At 40.5% G+C, this 22,088-nt stretch overlaps 1 protein-coding gene across 5 annotated transcripts; it reads right to left on the minus strand.

Moving 5' to 3' along the window:
• Positions 1-759: 759 nt before the first annotated feature.
• On the minus strand, positions 760-21,479 carry elmo2 (engulfment and cell motility 2). Of its 5 annotated transcripts, none has more exons than XM_005739469.1 (23): positions 21,359-21,479; positions 16,193-16,257; positions 15,915-16,013; positions 15,239-15,279; positions 14,410-14,482; positions 14,280-14,330; positions 13,514-13,683; positions 12,911-13,010; positions 12,351-12,502; positions 10,717-10,795; positions 8,617-8,652; positions 8,227-8,277; positions 7,373-7,495; positions 6,902-7,021; positions 6,681-6,785; positions 6,481-6,589; positions 6,163-6,299; positions 4,478-4,641; positions 3,168-3,280; positions 2,973-3,080; positions 2,738-2,820; positions 2,551-2,628; positions 760-1,767 (listed from the first exon to the last, which is right to left on the minus strand). In XM_005739469.1, exons 3-23 carry the CDS (start codon positions 15,990-15,992, stop codon positions 1,567-1,569), a joined length of 2,172 nt encoding a protein of 723 aa, XP_005739526.1. In that variant the 5' UTR covers positions 15,993-16,013; positions 16,193-16,257; positions 21,359-21,479; the 3' UTR covers positions 760-1,566. The 5 variants fall into 5 exon arrangements, with proteins under 5 accessions (XP_005739526.1, XP_005739527.1, XP_005739525.1 ...); XM_005739470.1 differs by having other exon boundaries at positions 12,357-12,502; positions 16,188-16,257; XM_005739468.1 differs by having other exon boundaries at positions 16,188-16,257.
• Positions 21,480-22,088: the final 609 nt, after the last annotated feature.

Raw genomic sequence — 22,088 nt, forward strand, 5'->3', positions numbered from 1 at the left:
GAAAATGCTCACATGCAAGAACTGGACTGAAAATTAACAAAAAGACAAAGATAGAAAGGATGGAGAACTATTGCTCAAGACCACTTTAAAAATGACTAGCAAGTCTGGGTCCATATAAAGAAGTGAGGGATGGCTCAAGACTTTTGCACAGTATTGTAACTATTAACATATGTGGACATGAAATAGTATTAGAAGTGTGTTATATTGTGTCTATAAATAATTATTTGCTTATACAACACTTATGAACTCTTCATATGAGCGGATATATAAGCATATCTTAGTGTGTTGTAGTGTTTCATTATCAACATATGAGCGTATGATAAGGCAATGCAGTGACTATGATTGAAAAAAAGTTCACATGATTTATGTCTTTTAATTGTGTTTGATGTCAGGGCTTTGACCCCGACTTTAACAAGCAGCGTGACCTTAAATATAGAGATTTTGCCCTCAGTCTCTCAACATACAAAAACACACACAGACTTAAAAAAATCTGCACACACAGACACACACTTACAGACACCTACATTTGGCAAGAAACACTTAAACAATTTCATTAATCCTTTATATGGTAGAGTACGTTCACACTGCGTAACAGGCCTATGAAAAGAGTGTAGTGGTGTGAAGAAAGAAGCAGCATCAATGCTACTCAGTTAACTGAAGCCACAACAGATATATGACTGTGTCATCATGTGTGGACACCCTTAAGAAAAAGAAAATGCTTAAATGCAAATATTCCAACTTCCCAAATGTAACCACACGTCAGTTTTCTGGTCTTTTATAATAACATTTTTTAAATTTAGTTACACCTCACCATCTCTTTTCTATATTATCATTTGGACTCTGGAAAGCTATAATTCCTACTGATAAACGTTTTGTCCCATGTATGACAAACAAAACAAAGTGAATAAGGGAACATCGTTACACATTACCTGCTTCTGCGCTATACATCTTACATCTCAAGCTTTCTCACATGTCTAATTCTTTTTAAATTAATCCATTGCATATGAGATATATTAATATTAATAAGACCACGATGAGGAGCACGGTGTGGAAGTGATTACACTGTACTGTACATCTGTACACATGGAGTAGCAGGCAGTATCGGAGTGAACACAGTATTTAAAACTGGCTACTTCGTTCTTAGTTGCCGTGGAAACGGCAAGTGTCTCATGCTTCAAGTTGGACTAAAATGTAAACATTCATTTGTAGATTTTGATCTTTTCATCTGTGTTCATGTCCACCTTTATATGGCAAACAACAAGAAGAGAAAATCTGCAGTCTGCTCCGACAGATGAGATTCTCTCATTTCATCTCTTTCAGCTCTTCCGGGAGAACATTTCTCTACCAAACCCTGACTTCTGACCTCTCTATCAGGCGATAAAACATATCTTTCCTATCCAGCATCACAAACAAGTAAAAGCCTCCAAGGTTCTGAAATGTTTAAAAAAAAATAAAAAATCAAAGTAGCCTTTTCCACATATTCGCTAAATTCATCAAAAAATTGAGCATATTCGTCCTTGACAAACACATGCATGCATTGCAAACACACGCACGCACACACACATCTCAGCTGTAGTTGTAGGTGAAGTTATATGAGCTAGGCTCCTTTGGCACAGGAGGCGGCGCTTCCGGGATCGTGATGTTCTCAAGGTCGAGGAGGCGGAGCTTCATCTCCATGCTGATGAGAGTATCTAGGTCACTGCGTGTCAGGTCACTGCCCATCTCTCTGCCCAGCAGCGCACACAGCCCATCAGTCCAGATACAATACTGCACATATGGACACACAGAAACATGAAGGTGAAACACAGCCAAGTCTATATGAGGGAAAACATCCAAGGAGAGTTTTTTGGTTTTTTATATTAGCTGATTTCTGACAGCAGCTTTTAGACTTTTAGCTGAAAGTTATACAACGAACACCCGGACCAGCCTCTTACGCTACTTTTGAAATATTTTTTTTGTTTTACAATAATAAAAAAACCTGCATTAACACCCATTTTATCACCTTTTAAAGTCAATATAGACAATGTATTAGCAAACAGCTGACAATTTACATAAGTGGCAAACACCGAACAACTTGGACTTCATTTGGAAGTGTTTCCATCCACCTGGCAAAAGTAAGTGCAATATTAACTCACATTCTGCTTTACACCAATTGCCAAGGGAAATATCTGGCTCTTTAGCTGCTGTGTTCACCAGCTGGTTGCTAACTTTATCTGTCTGCCGTTTAGTGCTGGGAAGGTAACATACAGCAAATCTGTCAGAGCTTATTCAGCTGCCTGCTGTCGCTGGAAATGAGGATGATGAGAGCTGTGAGACTAAGGCAAATCAGTAGATTTGCTGACTGTAAAACAAAGTAAAGAAGTTAATGATGCTAAAGTGTTCCACAAGGATGTGCAATTCAGGGGGAATTAAAGCTAATTCTTTCCAAGCCCGCCACACAAACAACCAGGTTTTAATAATAGAAATACTAATCAGTGCAGATTTAAGTTTTCACATGTGCCAAACAAAAGGAAGAACAGCTGTCGTGTTATCGTGCACATATGAGCTTACCTCGTATTTGTTGGGTGCAACAAAATTAAGTGTTTCATCGGGATCATAGAGGACAGAGAAGGCCAACTCCAGCACCTCCTGAGGGAATCAGCAGGTCAAACAGAGTTTCTACACCGAGCGGCAGCACAGAATTAAAGGGCAGCTATGAGACTAGAATGGCAATTAAAAAGAAAGAAAATGACACTACCTTGTTCTGTTTTAGAGCACTTTTCTCCTTCATATGAGGGCAGTCCTTCCCTGTCACCACAGACTTAATATCAGAGACGGGGACTGGGGAAAAACAGAAGAAACAAACACATAATCATATTCACCTATTAAGGTCAGCCTTGTGACGGACGCGGCGTGCTCCGCTGGTGACAGTGTCATTGTCTGTGTTATGACAGACTTATTATCAGGCAGATGGAACCACTATAGTGTCTTACTCTTGTCACTGAGTAGCTCAAAAGGCACTTCACCCTGAGGTGACTCATCCAAGTCCCCGTAGTGCAGCACTTTGTGATTCAGAGAGAGTCTGCAGAACCAAAACTTTTCTAGATAAAAGAAGGGGACAAGGTGCATAGTTTACAATCAGCGCTCATTCATAAGAGCAAAGCGATTGCTCTGATGCTGTACTGTACCTTGCCTTCGACGGTTGCCCAGTTTACGGAAGCAGCTTCCCTCGCACAGCCGGTTGAGTCGCTGTTGCTTGATGAGCTCTAAGATCTCGGGCTGAATTCTCTCCCGCAACTCACTGCAGCACAAAAACGCAAAGAACACAGTTCGGATAGGATTTAAAACTCCTCAAATTCTAGCGACCACAGCCGAGTACACAAGCATCGTGGGAAAGTCCATGTTTTCGTGGGCCCAGTGGCACCTACTGTGACAAACATGGGTTTTAGGACAGAGAATGACTTAAGATTGGACAGTCAGAGCAGTGCAGCTATATGGGTCATGGGTCACTCTAAAACAGTGATCCATGCCTCTATCACAGCTCTGTCTTTGTACATTGGTGAGTGCTCCCTGTCTCGTTTCAAGCTGGTGCAACTGCTGGATTTTAACTGGAACATGGAAGAGTCAGCACATTACTCCTCTTTTATCTTCACTGGTCTGAGTTCATTTTAAAATGAAGCCTGTGCCTCCTTATTGAAGTTCAATAAGGAAGATCTGTAATCACTCATCTGCCTGCTTTCCTGGGTGTTCAGCTGCTAGTCTGTTCTTCACATCACTACCATTTTCCCACGCTATCAATCTCAATACAGACACCATTACTGCAGTCCAATCCTCTTCTTGCCGGGTCTTTCAGCCAATCAGCTTCCACTCTGTGCGTGGAGGTGTAGAGGGAACAAGCCTTTTGCAGGTGCAGCTTTCAAATTGTGGAGTTCGTTGCCACTACACATCGGACCGGCCTCTTCACTGGCCATTTTCAAATTTGCTCCTAAGACGCACCTCCTCTGCTCGGCTTCGAGCCAATTTTTTTTTTCATTTATTAAATATTTTATTATAATGTATTTTTATTCTTATGTTTAGCACTTCAGACAGTGGTTGCTGTTTTTAAAGTGCTTTATAAACAAAGTTGGCTTGTCCACCAGATAAAGACGAAAGAGATGCCTCTTCTGGGAAACACTATGTGAGTGAGGTTTACCTCCAGCACCCGCCTATTCTTGACCTTCATTTTGTCATCAGCAGCAACAATGTAAAGCTTCATGGTCATATCTTTAATGCTATCATGTTGACATGTGTCCTAAAATGTCCAAACATGTACACACAACCCAAAGAACTCAAAACTGCCTTCGCCCTGACTTTGCAGTAACGCCAAGTGCAGCAGGTGTTTCTAGGATCAGACACCACAACAGTCTGACAGACTTGCGAAGCAAAGGGGGAAAAAAAATTACAGCCACATTCTCAAGGCAGGTAATGAGAAAGAAAAGTAGTGTGGACACAAACTGACATGATGGGTGGAGACTGGAAATCATCCTGGCTCATTCGTTCTGACTGCCGCAGACGCAGAATCTCTGAATAGTTGAGGCCTCGCAGCTTAGTCTTCAGCTGGTCTATGGACGACGGTTTCATGGCCAGAGCTCTGGTGATCTGCTCACGGACCACTTGCATCACCTGGTGAGGGTTTAACCAAATATACACACAAAAGACGAGTAAGAAAAGATGACATACTCTCCCGAATGCTAACATGGGTACAGTACACAGTAGAGTAGTAACACTGGCTTTTAATGAACCCTCATTCCCCAGGGAAGAAGCTAAAACTGCTGACTCAAATATGTTTAAAAGGTATTAATATTTAAAGCACTCTATACACAAAACAGCTTTGTGTATCCCTGTTCATTTCATTAAATGTCTTTCGAGGTAGTAACTGTCATGCATTATTTAATAAACCGAAAACCTTTCAACTGTTTGCTCCAGTGAGCTGCTCGGTCACACATTGCAGAACACAGCAGCTACAGTAATGTGTCAGTGTTACGCCTGAGGTTCCTCACAGTGATACCTGTCAAACACAGTCCGCTCTGGATGGATGGTGTATTTGGTAATGATGAGCACCTACTGTACTCAACATCACTGCACTTGGTATGACATTTGAGTGCTCGTGTTTACAATCGTACCGTCTCGTTAAATCATCATTTTAGTTAGGTTATGTCAGCGTGGTGACTTTTCCATAATTAGCACTTAATTATTTCAGATTACCACTTGAAAATTAGCTAATGAAGGAAAGTACAGCCGTGGCTCATAGACAGGTCTATGTTTTACAAACATTTTTTGCCGACATATTGTACAAAGTAAAATTCTTGACCTAATGATGGAGAGAAAAAAAACTGAATTCATGTGTTCTTCTGAAAAAAGAGAAAATCGTGGGGAACACCAAAGTCATGAATATTCACTGTTTGGGTGAATCTGATTACAAAAATCAGTGCAGAGTCCAAGGTGCATGATTACAGGTGAGGACGAGAGAGTGTGGAGTTACTCTACTTCAAAGAAAGTTTTACCATGAAAATAATCAGTCTAAAGGGACTGGAAATAGATCAGATTTCTCCCATATTAGTTTGCCTTCATTTTCACATGATCAGATCAAATGATCGGCACGGTGATATCTTAAAGACTTTACAATAACATATTAGCCAAAAGAAAGCACTCTAGTCTCAGAGCTCAGATTTACTTGTGTCTCTTTAAATTTCTAGCAGTAGAATAGGAAATACAAATAGAAGGGGAGGCAGAGCCTCAGGAGTCACACACTCTCTCTACTCCACAACACAGATAAATAAAGTTAAATTTACGTAAATATAATTAAACATGTATTTTAAACTAAACCCAGAGAATTCCATTTCAATTATTCCCAGGAACTTCAAACAATCTGACTATATTATCTGTGTTTAGTTTAATTACACACAATTAACTATACTAATAGTTCACAGAGTTTGAAAAGGTAGCATTTGGGGTTTGTAATGGCTGTCATATAAGTGGCTCTACGAAAAGGCTTGCACCATTGCACCATCCATCTATAAACCAATCAATCAATCACATGGTCTAACATGTGGCAGTATGGTTTATACTATTTCAAATGATATAAAAGGTTGTCTAGGGTGGAAATGTTGACATGTAAATGTGTTGTGTATGTTAATATCTGACCTTGTTGAAGTCCTCAGCTGTGGCTCTCATCTCCTTCCAAGTTTTATTAAGCAGCTGGATGCAGACACAGAAGAACTCCTCCCATGCCCGGTCATGGGTGAAGAACATGGGATGATAATCGTTGCAGCCCTCATTAGCTACACAGAAGAAAAGATTTCTAAATGAAAAACATGAAGCATGAGGGAGACACACTTCTTCCATATCACACCATTTTGCAATCGAGGAGCAAGTTCAATATCAAATTTAACAAAAATGTAAAAAACATTAAGGGATAGAGTGACACTGAAATACAACAGCAACATATGCAAAGCTGCTTACGCAGTTCTCCAACTTGGAGTATCTCACACAGCATTCGAGTAAGTTCGATGGCACAGCGACCAAAAGGACACTCGTGTTTATCTTCTCGGCTGCTGTTCTCCAGAACAATCTGTCATGAGTAGGGAAACGTGTTAACATGTTGTGGAAGACTTTGGTGGCTCTGTAAACTCGGCAAAGTCATGCATGAGACCAGCACTGACCCTGATGTACGTGTCCTGGTGAACTTTGGCTAGATACAGCATGTTGTCCAGAGCCAGCATCCCTGGTGGCGTCTGGGTAAAGTCCATAGCTGGGTTCACGTGGTTCTGCATTTTAAATAGAGATAATGTGAGTGAAGAGACAGAAAGAATTGCACCAAACTGGGTCGATTTCAACCTCCAGATCATTCCAGAAGAAACTGAAATCTCTAGCGGAGACTCACAGTGAAGCCCAGCATCTTGTAGTCCTTGGTGTACATGGCCTTTCTTTTCTCTGTGCCAGTGGGGTCGTTTTCTCCATCGAAGGCAATTCTGCGTAGCTCAAAAATGATGTCTCTCTGAGCCTGTGAGAGAAAAAATAACATGTTTGGAGCATATTAGCATAAACAGGAACACACAGCTGCAAAGGAATGAGATGAAAAAGGCAATCGGCAGAGAGTGAATGGCTGTAAACAAGCAGTGGAAAAAAATACAGGAAAACTTTAATTTTCTGGTCCACTTGTTACACTTAAAGCAGCTCTGACAGTGCACACGTCACTGGTAGAAGGGTGTCTCTAATTACACTTTTTCAGGATCCTGCTGTTTCCATTCAGCTGAACATGTTGCTTCTTTAAACATGCTCCAGACGATCAGATTACTTTACATTCAAATCACACAAACCACTGCATAGCAAATTCATTATTCCACTTTTTTACCTGGTCATTGGGATCCATTTTTGTCATCATCCGTTCTTCCAAAAGGTTAAAAGTCAACACCTGCAGCACATATAACTGATGTGCCATTTCTGCTTTGATTGGTCGATTTCCTCTGATGACGTGCTGGAAAGGAGGAGCAGAGGGATTTTAGCTGAGCCTTTATGATGGCTGCAAATTTGTAAACAAGCAGCATATCATATGAAGCAGAACAAACCAAAGCTACTGATGGAATATAACAAAAATGAATTGTATTATTTTTCTAATTAGAAGCAAGATAAGCATTTTTCTGACATGCACCATGATTACAATTTGTCTGAAATAACAATAAAAAATAAAATAGCACAGACATTTATCTAGTGGATAACCAGGTCACACTAACAGTGCATGAAAGAGCACAATGGTGGAGCTGCTCTAGGACATTTCCTTATTCCAGGAGGCTTGAGTGCAGCACTTCCTAACTTGCAGCCATTTGCAGCCAGTTCAACCAGGCGCTTTCAGACAAATGCCAAAAGGAATCATTTTCAGAGGAGATTTTGTTCCACTTCATAGACTTGGCCCCATATCACATTTGCTGGTTCTGTGTCACAGCCCTGCAAGTGAGTAAAGCTTTCCATTTTCCAAATTGTGACCAGCTCTTTGTTCAAGGGTCGAAACCATCACCAAACGCCAACACTGTAAAGTCTCAAAGGAGGATGAAAGCAAGTATTGTGTATCACCAAGGTTTTCGGGAGTTTTATTGGAAGTAGTTCCTGACACTTTCAATGGGAATTGTTTAAAGTACTTGGAAAGCTTAACAGCCATCAAATGAAAGCTCTGCTACGTTTTAGTGTCTGAGTTTCAGACTTGATACTCACATTGAGGATGATGGAGCGCAGGTGTTTCTGAGCCAAAGAGCTTGCCATTTCCTGAGGGAAAAGACAGACATTACTCCACAAAAATCAATTTAGGAAAGATGATTTACTACAAACTAGAATCGCACCCAATGATAATTTTACTGACATCGACCTATGGATAAATGAGAAATAATCTAAAGCTAGATTTTGATCTATGCTTTAAACCATTTGCCTTTCGCACCTTCTGTAAAATATCTCACAGTCGGTGACAAGTCTGTCTGCTGGTGCAGCAAGCTATGGTTCTGGCTTAATTTGAGGGTTTATGCAGCGGCTTTCCATGACACAGAAAGGATCAGACAGTGAAAGAGAGGTGGAAAAGATGATATGAGCTAAAGAGGGATGTGTACTCACGGTGAGGTGCTGCTCCAGCGGGTTAGTATACTCCTCCTACGGGTTCAGAGTGGGAGGAGTAGTGTGGGTGTAACAGTAATGGAAATAAAACGTGCACGCACATGGACCATGAGATACATCACCGTCACAGCATGCAACGAAATAAGAACATGAAACAGCATCAAATAAAAATCAGCAGTCACACATCACCTAATGCACCAGACGTAAAGTACGTTTATAAACCATCACCCACGGCAGGATTTATCAACCCACAGAGTAGCAGGATGATGCTTAGAACTACCGTTAAACATGCAAATCACTGAGGCTTACTGGCTGCTCTCATGTGTGCACTGTAAACATGTTAGTCTCTTCTGATTCCTCCCTGCCTCTCTTCTTTTATAAGAAAAAAGAAAAACATCAAAAACTGATGCGGAGAGATCTATATATCTAAAAGCTGAGGTGCTACTTTATGCGTATTTGCTAAATGAGGTGAAAACTGGCATTTACACGGTAATTACTGTAATGCCACAGCGCGAGCTAAACACAGGATGCATTTCTGCTGTTTCTCTAAGTATAATCACTTCGCCCTCCAGTGGTCAACAACAGCAACTGGAGATAAATGAACATTAAAAGCCCTTTGCATACCGTTTCCTGTTACGGCAAAAACGAAACTGGTGCACTTCACAGTAAATTAAGGAAAATACTTTATCTTGAGATTAAATATAATTGAGTGTACACTTGAATTTTTTAGAACTTTAAAGCTGAATGAGGACTGAGGATTTTAGCACCTTTGCATTTGGGAAACTTTAAGTATAAACCAGGTGTTGCAAATCTGCAGCTGCACAGCCTTAGTAACAATTAAAATCACTAAAACTAAAAATAACTAAAAAAGTAATATTAAAAAATGTAAGGTGTCATGTTTTGCTGTTGAAAAATCCTTTAAAAAATGTAAACAGATATAGTCGATTTGTGTAAATGGAGGGTTTGTACTAACAGAGGACAGCAACAAGTAATGTTTTTTTTAGTTTTATCTAAATTCTTTGGCTTAGTTAAAACATTTTAATTGAGAGTTGTAACTCAGGAAGTAAAGCAAGTTGTTTAACTAATTGGAAGGCCTGAGGTGTGATCCCCAGCTCCTCTAGTATGCATCTCAAAGTACCCCAAATTGCCCAATTGAGTGTGTGACTGTTAGGTTAAGATCATGAATGCGTTTGTGAGACTGCCTGTAGTTAGAAAGCGTTTTGCTCAAACCGAGTAGAAAACGTCTACATACTGTAAGTACTACTACATTTATTATAGGACGTTATTTCAAGAAATGTTGTGTTTTCTATGTTACAATACAATTTCTGGCATAAACTGCAAATCAAAGTTTACATGGAGAACAATAATTTAGAAAAGCACACAACTGCATGTAAGGTGTATTAAACAAGGTTAAACTCTGAAGCATGCTGGAGTTAGGAGAGAGAGGACGGATGGCGGTGACAGGTGGGACAGAAACACTTCCATCTTCGGTATTTGTACATTTATCTGAACAACAAAAATACTCGAGATTCAATTTGTTTTTGTTCGAATCTCCTTGAATCAACTTAAAAACTGAAAATAGAAATAGAAACGCAATGTAATGTGATGTGATATATTACACATGAATAACATTGGGAACAGTCCTTAAATGGAAAGAAGCTGCTTTCTTAAAACTCATTGTTTTCTGTTTTCTGCCTTCTTTTTCTAAAAGACGCAAACAACCATCAGTCGCTTGCAGATGGGTGGCCAGTTAACCTCACTGAGCTGCTCTGGAAAAACTACAGCAAAACAAATGTACAAACTTCAAAGGAAAGTATCTGGAGTGAGACTGTCATTGCGGCGATGGCTGAATCCACAGCGTGACAGCTGGCAGACAGACGTCTGTTCATGAAATTAGCTTTAATTGGCCTACTGGTGCGCACATTAGAAACCACGGTGAGCCACTGTCTGCAGCTCTCTGACACCACAAATGTTATGAATCAATGTCTATTATGTAGACATATGTTTCTTTAGGATGAAATATGAAGATTTTATATTAGTATATCAGTTAGGTCTGTTAGGTCGGTCCTTGTCTCTGTGCTGTTAGTGCAGTGCACCGACCTGCCGTCTGTCCTCTGGTGCCTTCAGGAAGAGAGCATTGATGAGAGCGATGGCGTACGTCTGGATCTCCTGGTTTGACCTGAAGGAATATCCAGCAGCGCAACAACCAGTTAGAAGTAGCATGCTCTGCAAATCTCCACACAGGAACAAAACTACAGGCTAACTGCATAAAAAAATAGTCTAATTACCATTAAAACAAACACCTGGGATGGGTGCAGGATTTTTAGAAGCGTCTTCTTTGCACCAGTCTTTAGTTTTGCTATGTGACATTTTTCTAAACTTTGGCTTTACTCCAATAAAAAGACCAAAACCAACTTTAAGTTTATCGTAACAGAAAATGCTTTTTGATCTTATACCTAATATTATTAGTGAGGCATATATGATGTGGATATGTACATAGGAGGGATAATGGATATACTGGACAAAGTATGATGACTATGGAGCTGCCAGGCAGGAGGAAAAGAGAAAGAGCACAGAGAAGATTCATGAAAGAAGTGAAGGAGGACATGCAGAGGGTTGGTGTGAGAGAGGAGGATGAGACAGGGGTGACATGGAGGCAGATGATGCGCCCCCTAAAGGCAGTATCCAAAAGAAGAAGATTCATTTTCATTATTTCATAGGGCTCCACTGTTGTTCATAACACAAAATGTATCATCATTATAACTAGCACAGAGATTTGATTTGATTTTGCGAGTGACTCATATGCAGTCGTGCTGCTGTGAAAACTCACCAGAGCAGGCATGTCAAACTCATTTTACATCGTGGGCCACATACAGCCCACTTTGATCCTAAATGGGCCAGAACAGTGAAATTCCCCATCCTGTCAGTGCAAATACGTTTATCTACACATTTAATCCCTGAGATATATGTAAGAAACAGAATTAAGCCCAAGTGTTTGGGGTTAAATTGTGAGAACAGTATTAATGGCCATGGAGCAGGTTTTTATCAGTAGGAAAAGCTGTAAAACATATGAAAATCTATGCTCTCTTTGCCTTCTTCTTAAGTGAAAGGTCTGCATCGGGACAATTCTGGGCCCCGGGCCTTATGTTTGACACTTGTACACTTGAGCAAACAGAGCAAATTAACTACTTAATGTCACCACTAACATTCACACCAGGCATTCCTTCATCTGATTATAACGAAACTGGCAGCCTGATACATGCAGTAAAAGTAGTTTCCATCACCACTATGCGTCAGGTTCTTGGTTAGGAGTTCTTTGAGTTTTGGTTAGTTTGGTTGGTTCATGGTGTTTTCAGCATTACTTACTGCGTGATTCTTCAGCTGTTTTCCTTCCTCTGTGTTCCCTGACCCCCTCGCCCCAATTAGTCACCCTGCCCACCCTGTGTATTCAGGTTGTATGCTTTCTCCATGTCCTGTGTTCGACCCCCTTTTGGGGGGTTTTGTGTCCTCCTAACTTGTTGGTTTTGGTCTTTTCATGGGAGTTCTCAGCAACAACAAAAATCTTATAACAGCAATGCTGTTTGATTGGAATCGCCTGTGCACCCATACCCATCCACATAAACAGAAACAAAACTCACAGCAACTTTTTCTATCCAGTCACCCCACACTTCTATACCCTCCACTTTCCCCCATTTCAGAGCGCAGGAAGCCCCTGTGCGTGTGTGTGTGCTCACACTTGCAAGTGCCCGATGAGCTGTCCCACGGTGATCTCCTGTGCCACCCGATGGTAGAGGCTATGGCTGTTCAGAACCATGCTCTCGAGGATGGCCAAGGAGCGCTGCAGGATGGACACGTCCACCATCGGCTGGTTGACGTAGCCCGCAATCTAAGTGAGCACAGAGAAAACCCGTTAACACAGAGAAACAAATTTTGTTTCTTTGTTTCATTTCTTGGCTTATTTGGTGCATTTGGATAAAAATTTAGTAGAATATTTTTATCCAGTACAAAGAAAACAAAATCAAGAGTTCTGCAAAATTCTCCCAAGTGGCTGCCAAGGCTTGGATGAAGTTTTCCAGAGAAAACTATTTACATAAACACAGAATGAGCTCCAAATTATGTGAGTAGTTGCTCAGCAACAGTACCCACACATTTCCGGCATTTGTGTAGAAAAAGAGGTCAAAGAAAGAAGAACTTGAAGTTTAGTTTTGTTTTCTTAAAGTGGAAAGTTGTACAGTGGTGTTTCACTGAAATGAAAAATGTGTCCTATGAATTGTTCTTTTGTTGGAAGAAGTACCTGCTTGATGAAGGACAATGAGATAAGGTCCCAGGACACAATGCCATGATCCATTAGTTCGAGGAAGGCAGTGAGAGTGAAGGCCAACATTTCACCAAAGCTGAAGGGAGTGAAGTACAGTCAGGGCAGGCCTTTCAGATCACACGTTAACATTTAGATTAACTTTACAGAAATCCTGATACGAGGGCAGACTTTAAAAAGCCAAAACTTATCTTTTTGACTAAGTGGCTTTATTTGACCTCCACAAGTAATTCAACTGTAGTATATAAATAAAATCACTAAATGAATGTGAACTGAGCTTAAAAGTGCAAGTAGTGGATTTAGAGGGAAGCAGCAAAAGTAAAGGAAACTGATGTTCTTTAAAAATTGCTAATAGCCTTAGCAGTTTACAGCACTGCCATTAAGCAATGCCAAGCTTTGCAAATTCAACAAAGATGATACAACACACAGTCAGATGCACCTATGGTATCAATTTCAAAATCTTACATCACCTCCTTCACAAGTATCAAGTAGTATAAGCTTTTCAGAAAACCTGACCTCTGACCTTAAGAACAAGGTCACCAATGGTATCAGTTTGAATGGCTGAGGGGTAAAGAAACTCACTGAGTGCCGCTCTCCACAAGACGAGCCAGCGTCCCAATGCCTTCCATGTTGATGAACTCTGCAGCAAAGGTTGGATCTGCGGAGAGCTTGGCGAGCTCCTTCAGAGCCTCGAGGCGAGCATCGATGCCATGGGACTGGATCCTCTCCAGGAGCTGGCGAGCAGCACGAGCCTGTCAGAGACAAACACGATCAATCAGTGTCATGATACCTTCATCACCTTGTCCAGGTCACTGAATTTACTGTAAACATATATGGAGAAACTTATAGCCCATGTGGAATAATACATTTTAATAATTTTCTATTAGCTACAATAGCAAATGTTAATGTGATCTTTTATGAGACCAGTGTCTTATAAACTGCAAGATATATACACTAACCTTTTTTTTTTTTAGGTACACCTTGCTTTTATTATTTAACTAAAGATCAGCGGTTTCTGAAATACTCAAAACAGGCCTGTCAAGCACCAACAACCACGCCTCATCCAAAGTCACTTAAATAATTTTTCTTCCCCATGCTGATGCTTCATTTGAACTTCAGCAGGTCATCTTCACCATGTCTACATGTGTGAATACACAGAGTTGCTGCCACGTGATTGGCTGATTTAATGTTTGTAGTAATGGCTATTATTGTTAACAGTGAGTGCACCTTATAAGACATGCAAAACATAAGCATTTAATATATTTTTGTATTTATTTTGTCACACAAGAGAGCGCTTCTCCAGCAAATGTATAGCTATGGCACTTAAAATGCCACATTTTTCACTTACAGGAGAAATTGCTAATCGAAGAATGGTCCCATTCTTGATGTCGCCACGACTCTGAAAGGATTACAACAGAGTTCAGTATCGATTCATAAAGTCCTCATCTCAAGATTAGGAAGAAAACAATGAAGCTCACCTGCTCAGTGATATAAAGCTGAGGACCATCAGCATAACGCAGGGCAAACTGCTCTGAGCCAGACAAAGACCAGCTGGAGACAAAAGCAGAGAGAAAATGTTTGCTAAAGAATTAATATTCAATATCAGTTTTGAATACTAGGAAAATAAAGAAGAAAATTAGTAGAACACACTGTAGAAATGTAATGCAATGCAGCATACTCTGGTATGCATGAACAAAAGGTTGCTCGAAGTCAGATTGTTGCCTTCAGCAGTTGTATTTACACGAGCAGCAAACACGAGAGGCTGTGGAGGAGAATCACTCAGTGGGTGTTTACAGTAAAGTGCAAAGAATTTTCTGTTTCAGATGGTAAAAGGAGGCAGTGGGTAGATGGAGCCAGGCTAAGAGCTGGATGGGTGGGATAGAATCTGTAATAGCCATCACTTAGGTACAAAAAAGTCCAAACACAACAATGGGGGTTAGAAAGAGGTGAGTCGGGTTATGTGTGGTGTTGCAGCAGTAAGTGTGGTCATCATAAGCATTTTCTCATGTTTAGCTTTTCCACATAGACTTTCACGACGCAGATCTAAGAGAATGACATGTCTCATCTTTTTTCTGGGCTTTCACTGCTTCTTACAGTTTAGTTAGTTAACTAATGTGCTCCTTAGATCTTCCATTTGATTGAGCTATCTGTAATAAAGCTTTCAGTATTATAATTACATTCTACTAATCACCAAAGTCTAGTTCATTATAGCTACCACTTTAGAAACTAAATAAATCTCAAATATTTTAAGTAATCCTGCAGAACATACCTTTGGAAACAATTAAAACATACAGGAGTAATACTTACCCATCGCATACTTCCCGAATTATTGAGGACAAAGGTCTTTTCTGCAAAGAGGGGAAAGAAACTTACAGACTTGAAAAATTCAACATTAAAGGACTTAAAGGAATCATGAATCATCACTCCTCACATGGCACTATCTATCAAATCTGCCAGTTGGGGCACTTTCGTATTTTGCATACATGAAATTTTCACATTAAAGCCGCACATAATTTCCTCTCCTTTGTTACTCCCCTTCCTGTTATGCGCTTCGTTTATTCTTCACTCAACTCTTTACAGCCCACGCATCTCTGCATTTAATCATTAGTTATTATAAATCTCTGGCTCTCTTCCAGTGTGTCTTTTGGCCCGTCTTCCTCCCCTCACCTCCCAACCACTCATGACACATGGCCACCCCTCCATGAGCCCAGTTCTGCTGGAAGTTTCTTCCTGTTAAAAATGAGTTTTTCCTTCCCACTATTGCCAAGTGCTTTCTCATAGGGAGTCATCTGATTGTTGGGATTCTCTCTCTGTTCCTGTAGGGTTTTTACATTATAACATAAAGAGCCTTGAGGCGACCCGTTGTTGTGGCACTACATAAATAAAACTGAACTGAATTGAATGATTCACTGTAATAGCTAGAAGAAGATAAGTTCTTAGAGGCATTGTGAGGATTTATGTCATTTGTCGTACTCATGCATACCTGGTCCATCTCTATTAGCTGAGCATTGGCACCAGGCCATTCAATAGCCACCTTCACGATGTCAGATGGGGGAGGCATGGCCGTGTTTTAGTTAGCACCCTGTAGAAAAACAAGGAAAATAAATAACACCAGTCATTCAGAGACTTTCTGAACCACTACATTTAAATGTTACTCTTCAAATAAATGATGATTAAAAATACAAAGAACTGCCTTACTGAGCTATGTGGAGTCAGACAATGAGAATATTAGTATGAATCTAGGGTTGTACATCACCTAACTGATAACTGTTGAAAGCGTCAGTCGCTGTCACAGCTCTGCTGCATAAACCTCTGTGTCAGCTCCCCTGTGAACATAGAAAAACACAGCCTGGTCATGCAGACCCAAAAGCTCAATTCGCTCAGTTGCTGCATTTTCTCTTCAGTGAACTGAATCTGTCAGAGAACAGATCAATAAGCATGACTGTTTCACAAAACCACCCACACAAACACACACACACAGTCACATAAATATCTCGGCTGGGTCAAGCTTTCTGCCAGCTGAGTCTGGTCTGCTGAATTATGTTGCCCTTGACATATCTGCATATTATTTGCAAAGCATAACCTAATTACCTTCATTTCCAGCTCGCTCTGCACCCTCTATGCAAAAACATTATTACACCGGTAAATTATTACAGTTTAGTTATTACTGAAAACGTCTCTTTTATTTCCTTTTCACATTTAGTATTTTGGCAATGAAGAAGTAAAGATAAATAGAGCTTGTACGAATCCAAAAACTGTGTGGAAAATGGTTATTAATTGGAACAATATGGGCTGTTACCTTCTGGCCATCTGCTCCGTTTGAACTCAAATTCCTTTATAACGCTCACTCTCGTGTAGCCTAATTCAGTTTTTATAACTGTTCTGACTTTTATTTGCACTCTTGTTTAGTCAGGCCTCACCTTTAACACCTAATTTCAGCAGAACACTGACGCTTATTAAACATATTTTTCACGATCTGCAACAGAAAAAGCTTGACGATACAAAAGCAGGAAGAGCACAGCAGGGACCGGTCTTTGGCAACACACCGATATCCCCCTCTGCTCAGACACGAGGCGAGCAGGAAAAGCCGTCTGATTGGGAGACAGCTGTAAAGAAAAGAAACACTGCTGTTTCCCAAATGGCTCTTTGCATTCAGGGTGCTTTCAGGATACAAAGCGCTTTGTAAAGCTCAGCTACTCATTTGCGAAGTAAAGCACTGCCCTACTGTTACACGGGAGACAAACCTTTGTGAAACGAACTGAACCAACAACTGTATTCCCTAGAGATTTACCAGCGTAGTGATATTTCCAGGACAGTCTTTCTAAAGAGTTTGAATGTTTGTTCTATAAATACATTTGCCTGCCATTTTATATGATCAGTGGATGTGATGTCTGACACCGTGCTCCTTTGATCAGTCACGAAATAAAGCAGTTTGTTCTTGAGTTTAAGTTCATTCTTTAGAGAATGCAGCCTGAGCTGTCAGTATATCATTGCACCGCAGATGCCAGCTTCTCCTGATCAAAGTTGGGATAAAGATTTAAGCTCTTGTACTTTAAATAATTAGCATGCACTAATCCTTTAATCTTTGGACCAGGGGATCACTCAAATGTGATAGTGTCAGAACACAGCTTAACAGACTGATGCACAGCATTAACATTTACATCAAGTAAACAAGTTATCAGTGGAGTCTGAAAATACCACTGAGTGAATTATGCCTAAAATAAATATTGATTATGATGAAGAAAGAGGAAAAATTAATAATACATGACAGAATACTGGTTTTGCAGACTGTCCATTATATAATCTCTGATCTCTAATATCTGCTAAAAGGCCTGTTCTCTTACAAAGAAAATATAGTAAAAACATTTTCCACATGTTCTTGTACTGATGTACAGCACTAGAGTTGGACCAGTAATCTGGCATACCGGGCATTTTCCCGGTGGGCCGACGCACTTTTGGGATGCGCCGACAACAATCCATTTGTTCATTTTTATTACTGACACTGGATCTCCCAGTCAAATCTCTTAACACGACCAGCTCTTCCCCTACTGTCGCTGTGTGCTCACGCAGCTTGTAGAAAAAGTTTTGTGTGGAAGAAGTGGCGATGGTGGAGCTGAGAGAAGACAATAAAAAGAAACTAATAATAGATACAGCAAATTAACTGCTGCTAGCACCAGCTGTGGAGAAGTGAGGAAGAGACAAGGAAAATTCAATTAACGTGGTAAGAAAATACATAGAGGGACATATTTAGAAAGGGAGAGACTCAAGGATTCGGGTAAAATGACCATGAGCCACTACTAATAGCTAAAGCGTAGCTTTTAATTATTGTCACATGCTGCAATACGACTGCTTCAATATCCATAATCAAACTTATGCCATCGGCCAGGGATGATTTTTTGTCCCAGTCCAGCCTCCAGCCCTATTCAGCAATGACATGTGGCTAAATATCTGCACAAGCAAAAAGTATCTGTTACTATAAACCAGGGGTCTCAAACTTGTGGCCCGCATATTGACGTTATCTATGACCACATCTCAAAAGTGCTCTATTGGACTGAGACTGTGGAGGCCATTTGAGTACAGTGGGCTCATTCTCATGTTCAAGAAACCGGTTTCTTGAACTGCTTCCAGTTTATCCTGCTTGAAGCAGTCATCAGTATGTGGATACACTATGGTGATAAGGTGATGGACATGGTCACCAACAATTCTCAAGTAGGCAAAAAATATCTCCCATTCTATCACACCAGCTTGAACTGTTGATACACAGCAGGATGGATCCCGGCTTTCATGTTGTTTATGCCATTTCTGACCCTACGACCTGAATGTTGCAACAGAAATTATCAGACCAGGCAATGTTTTCCCATCTTCAATTGTTCAATTTTCGTGTGAATTGTAGCGTTAGTTTTCTGTCCTTAGCTGACTGAAGGGGCACTCAGTGTGGTCTTCTGCTGCCAGAACCCATCTGCTTGAAAGTTTGACATGTTGTGTTGCCGTTCAAAGACATTATTCTGCATCTTTACTGTACTTTTAACGAGTTGTAAGTAAGTTACTATTACCTTCCTATCAGCTCAAAACAGTCTGGCCATTCTCCTCTCACATCTAAACTTAATAAAGCATTTTTACCCAGAGAGCTGCCATTCTCTGTAAGCCGCCAGAGATTTTTGTGTAGGACAATTCCAGTATATCTGAGCATTGTTGGTGTCAGATGGGCTGGCTGACACCAACAACGCTCAAAGTTGTTCACATTTCTTCCCCATTCTCATCCTTGGTTTGAACTTCAGCAGCTCATCTTGACCATGTATACATGTCTAACTGCATGGAGATGCTGCAATGTGATTGGCCAATTAGATATTTATGTTAATAAACAGCTAGGTCAAAAACTGAAACCACAGCCAGTGATGAAACACAACAAACACATGAGCAATAGTGGTTAGTAAAAGAGTCATGTATCATTTTGTAAAAGTAAAATGAGTAATATTTGTTCTTATTTGCTTGTTCCCTGAAAGACAAAGATTACTGTAACTAACCAACTGATATCAGGCATATTTCAGGATACATTTCTGTAAATGTAAGAAGTTACAATGCATTTTTTCAGCCAGAATTTAAAATCAGGTATCCCTTGTGCTTTTCTTACTAAACATATCCAATTATATTCTGTAGACAAGGTTTGTGTTTTTAGTAAATAATCTCCATTGGTGGACAATTGTTATTAATAAGCTCTCTATGGATAGTCTATAAATCTGCGTAACTTAGTCATTCAAGCGAACCAGAGGTGCACTAGAGGTAGGCAGCTTGGTCCAAAAAGTATCAATACCAACACTGGTATTGGTATTGAATTAATAATAGCACAATAGCATCAATACTTTGTTTTTAACCTCTATGTTCAGTATTTTGCCCGCTGAACTGTGTTAAATACATTATTTTGGGGATATTATAAAATATGTCACGGTTTTTGTGTCGAATGTCACATCTATTTTATTTATAGCCCATAGGACATTTAGACATCAGAAGTTGAACCAAAGTCCTTTAGAAACAGACACGTTTACATCACAGGTCCTCATAAAAAATGAAGTGTGTTTTATTTTTTTAACTAATTATTGCAGAAAGTAAAAATCACAGTGGTGATTAAAATGTGCTCGGAATTTGCAAACTGATGGTGATTCACCTCATAAGTGATGACACATTGCTCTTCCCTACATAAGCTGCATTTCTAAGTTAAAAGTATCGGTATCGGCAGTACTGGCACTGTATTTACTTGTGATCGATACCCTTTACTTTATCCCACAGGACTATGCAGTGACTACACCTGTGTTTCTCCTTCCTCGACATTTCAAAATACCTGCTGGTTTTGTCCATTTCTGGTGACTGTGCACAGAGCAGACATACTGATGAAAAGCGATGGGAACTATTTTCTTTCCACTTTCTGCGGGCCTGTCATCTGGCTGGTGTGACTGGATTCGCGGCTGCCGCGCGCACTGGGAGCTTTTTATTTGGCTGCACGCGCTGTGGTGGTAGCTTAGCAACTACTGCTAAGAAGCTCAAGCCTGAAAAGAAACCCAACAGTGTGGTCGGAGCCTAAATTCAAAAGACTCCCAACTTTTTGTATCCCCCCGGCGCCACCAGCTACTTCTCACCGCGACCCGGATGTTTCTGACGCCATTTTACTGTGGTTTTAAATGTGGTTCGGGGCTCCCATCCAGGCCGGTGGGCATTAAAAAACGGGTTCACACATGAAAAACTGAGAAGCGCCTAACTTTGATGACAGCTAGTTGCCTACTTGATCGTGCGCAGTGGCGCCCCTTCTGGTTATACGATAGCTGCTGTCTCAGGAAAAAAAAACAGCCTTGGTAATTTTTCTTAAAAAAACAAAAAACAATTAAGGCAAATTTATCTTCTGGTAGCCCAGAGTGCGATAACAGTCATCCTCTGGCAATTGAGAAGGCTGATGTCTTCTTAGCAGCTCATTCTCAGCCATCATTAATATAACATCCACGCTTGTTTAATCAGAAACTTAAACTTAAAATGTTTAAAGCGTAATTGTTGGTGATCGATTAGTCAGGATCAGAGCTGTGGTTAACAGAAGCCCACCGACTGGTGCATTGAAAGGCTGCATTTGCAACCTTGTGATGTTTAGCGTAATCAATCACAACTCATGATCGTGTCGTTTCTTTAATTAAACAGCAGCTAACGTCTCTTGCTGTTCTCTGCCTCAGATTAATAGCAAACTTACTCGCTATTACAGTGAGCACCACCGTTATTCCTCAGAAGGCGGCTAGTGTTATTCAATCATCCAGCCCAGCCTGTCCCCGTCTCCTCCTCCATTGCAGTCAGGATACAGCCCGTCACCCGAGCAGAAGATGCTCACCGGCTTCGCCGGAGGGTTTTAACGAGGGGTACTTATCTGCTAATGTCATACTTGGTGCTACTCACCCCGTGTCCTGGCCATCGATGGTGCTCTCGGTATCTCCCTCTGTCCCCAGTGGAATCCTCGTGAAAAGGAGACGCGGTTCCACGCCTTGTAGGCGGGACACCATGTCACCGTCTGCAAATGAGGCAGGCTCCTCATCATTTGTGCACTCTCTATCTGGCGTCTCACTTTAACCCTTACATACTGTTCATATTTCACTGTGTGGTCCGGATAGCTACCGAATGGTTAATTACAGATCAATTTAGAAAAGGATAAATGGTCTGGCTTTAATAAATACATTATAAATCTTTAATAGTAGTTTCAGAGAGCGGGGAGAATGTTTTAAAACCTAAAAGATCCAATTATTCTTGGAGAAGACCATCTGTTTTCACACAACGTCATGCCCTGTTTTACCCAAGACACGGGGAAAAAAAAAACAGCCATAATGATTTAAATGGATTTCATTAAAAGTGAAAATAGGAGGAACTTTCTGGAATTGTTGGGATATTTACTTTAAACAAGTACTACAATCTTTAAATGCCATCCTCACTGCTATATCATCAAATCGTTTTTTTTAATTCAACATTAACCAACACAAAACATAAAAAAAGATGCTTATTGCAAACTCAGTAGCAGTGGTAGGAAAGTGGCAGGATTTGCACATTTCATCACTCACTGAAGGCACCTCAGATGCTTTAACAATCTTATGACCTCACCAACTCCTTTTTCCATCTGTTTTGATCTTAGCAGTCA

Source organism: Pundamilia nyererei, unplaced genomic scaffold (assembly GCF_000239375.1).
Source record: "Pundamilia nyererei isolate P.nyererei 1_Seehausen unplaced genomic scaffold, PunNye1.0 scaffold00092, whole genome shotgun sequence".
In the NCBI taxonomy this organism is placed as follows: Eukaryota; Metazoa; Chordata; class Actinopteri; order Cichliformes; family Cichlidae; genus Pundamilia; species Pundamilia nyererei.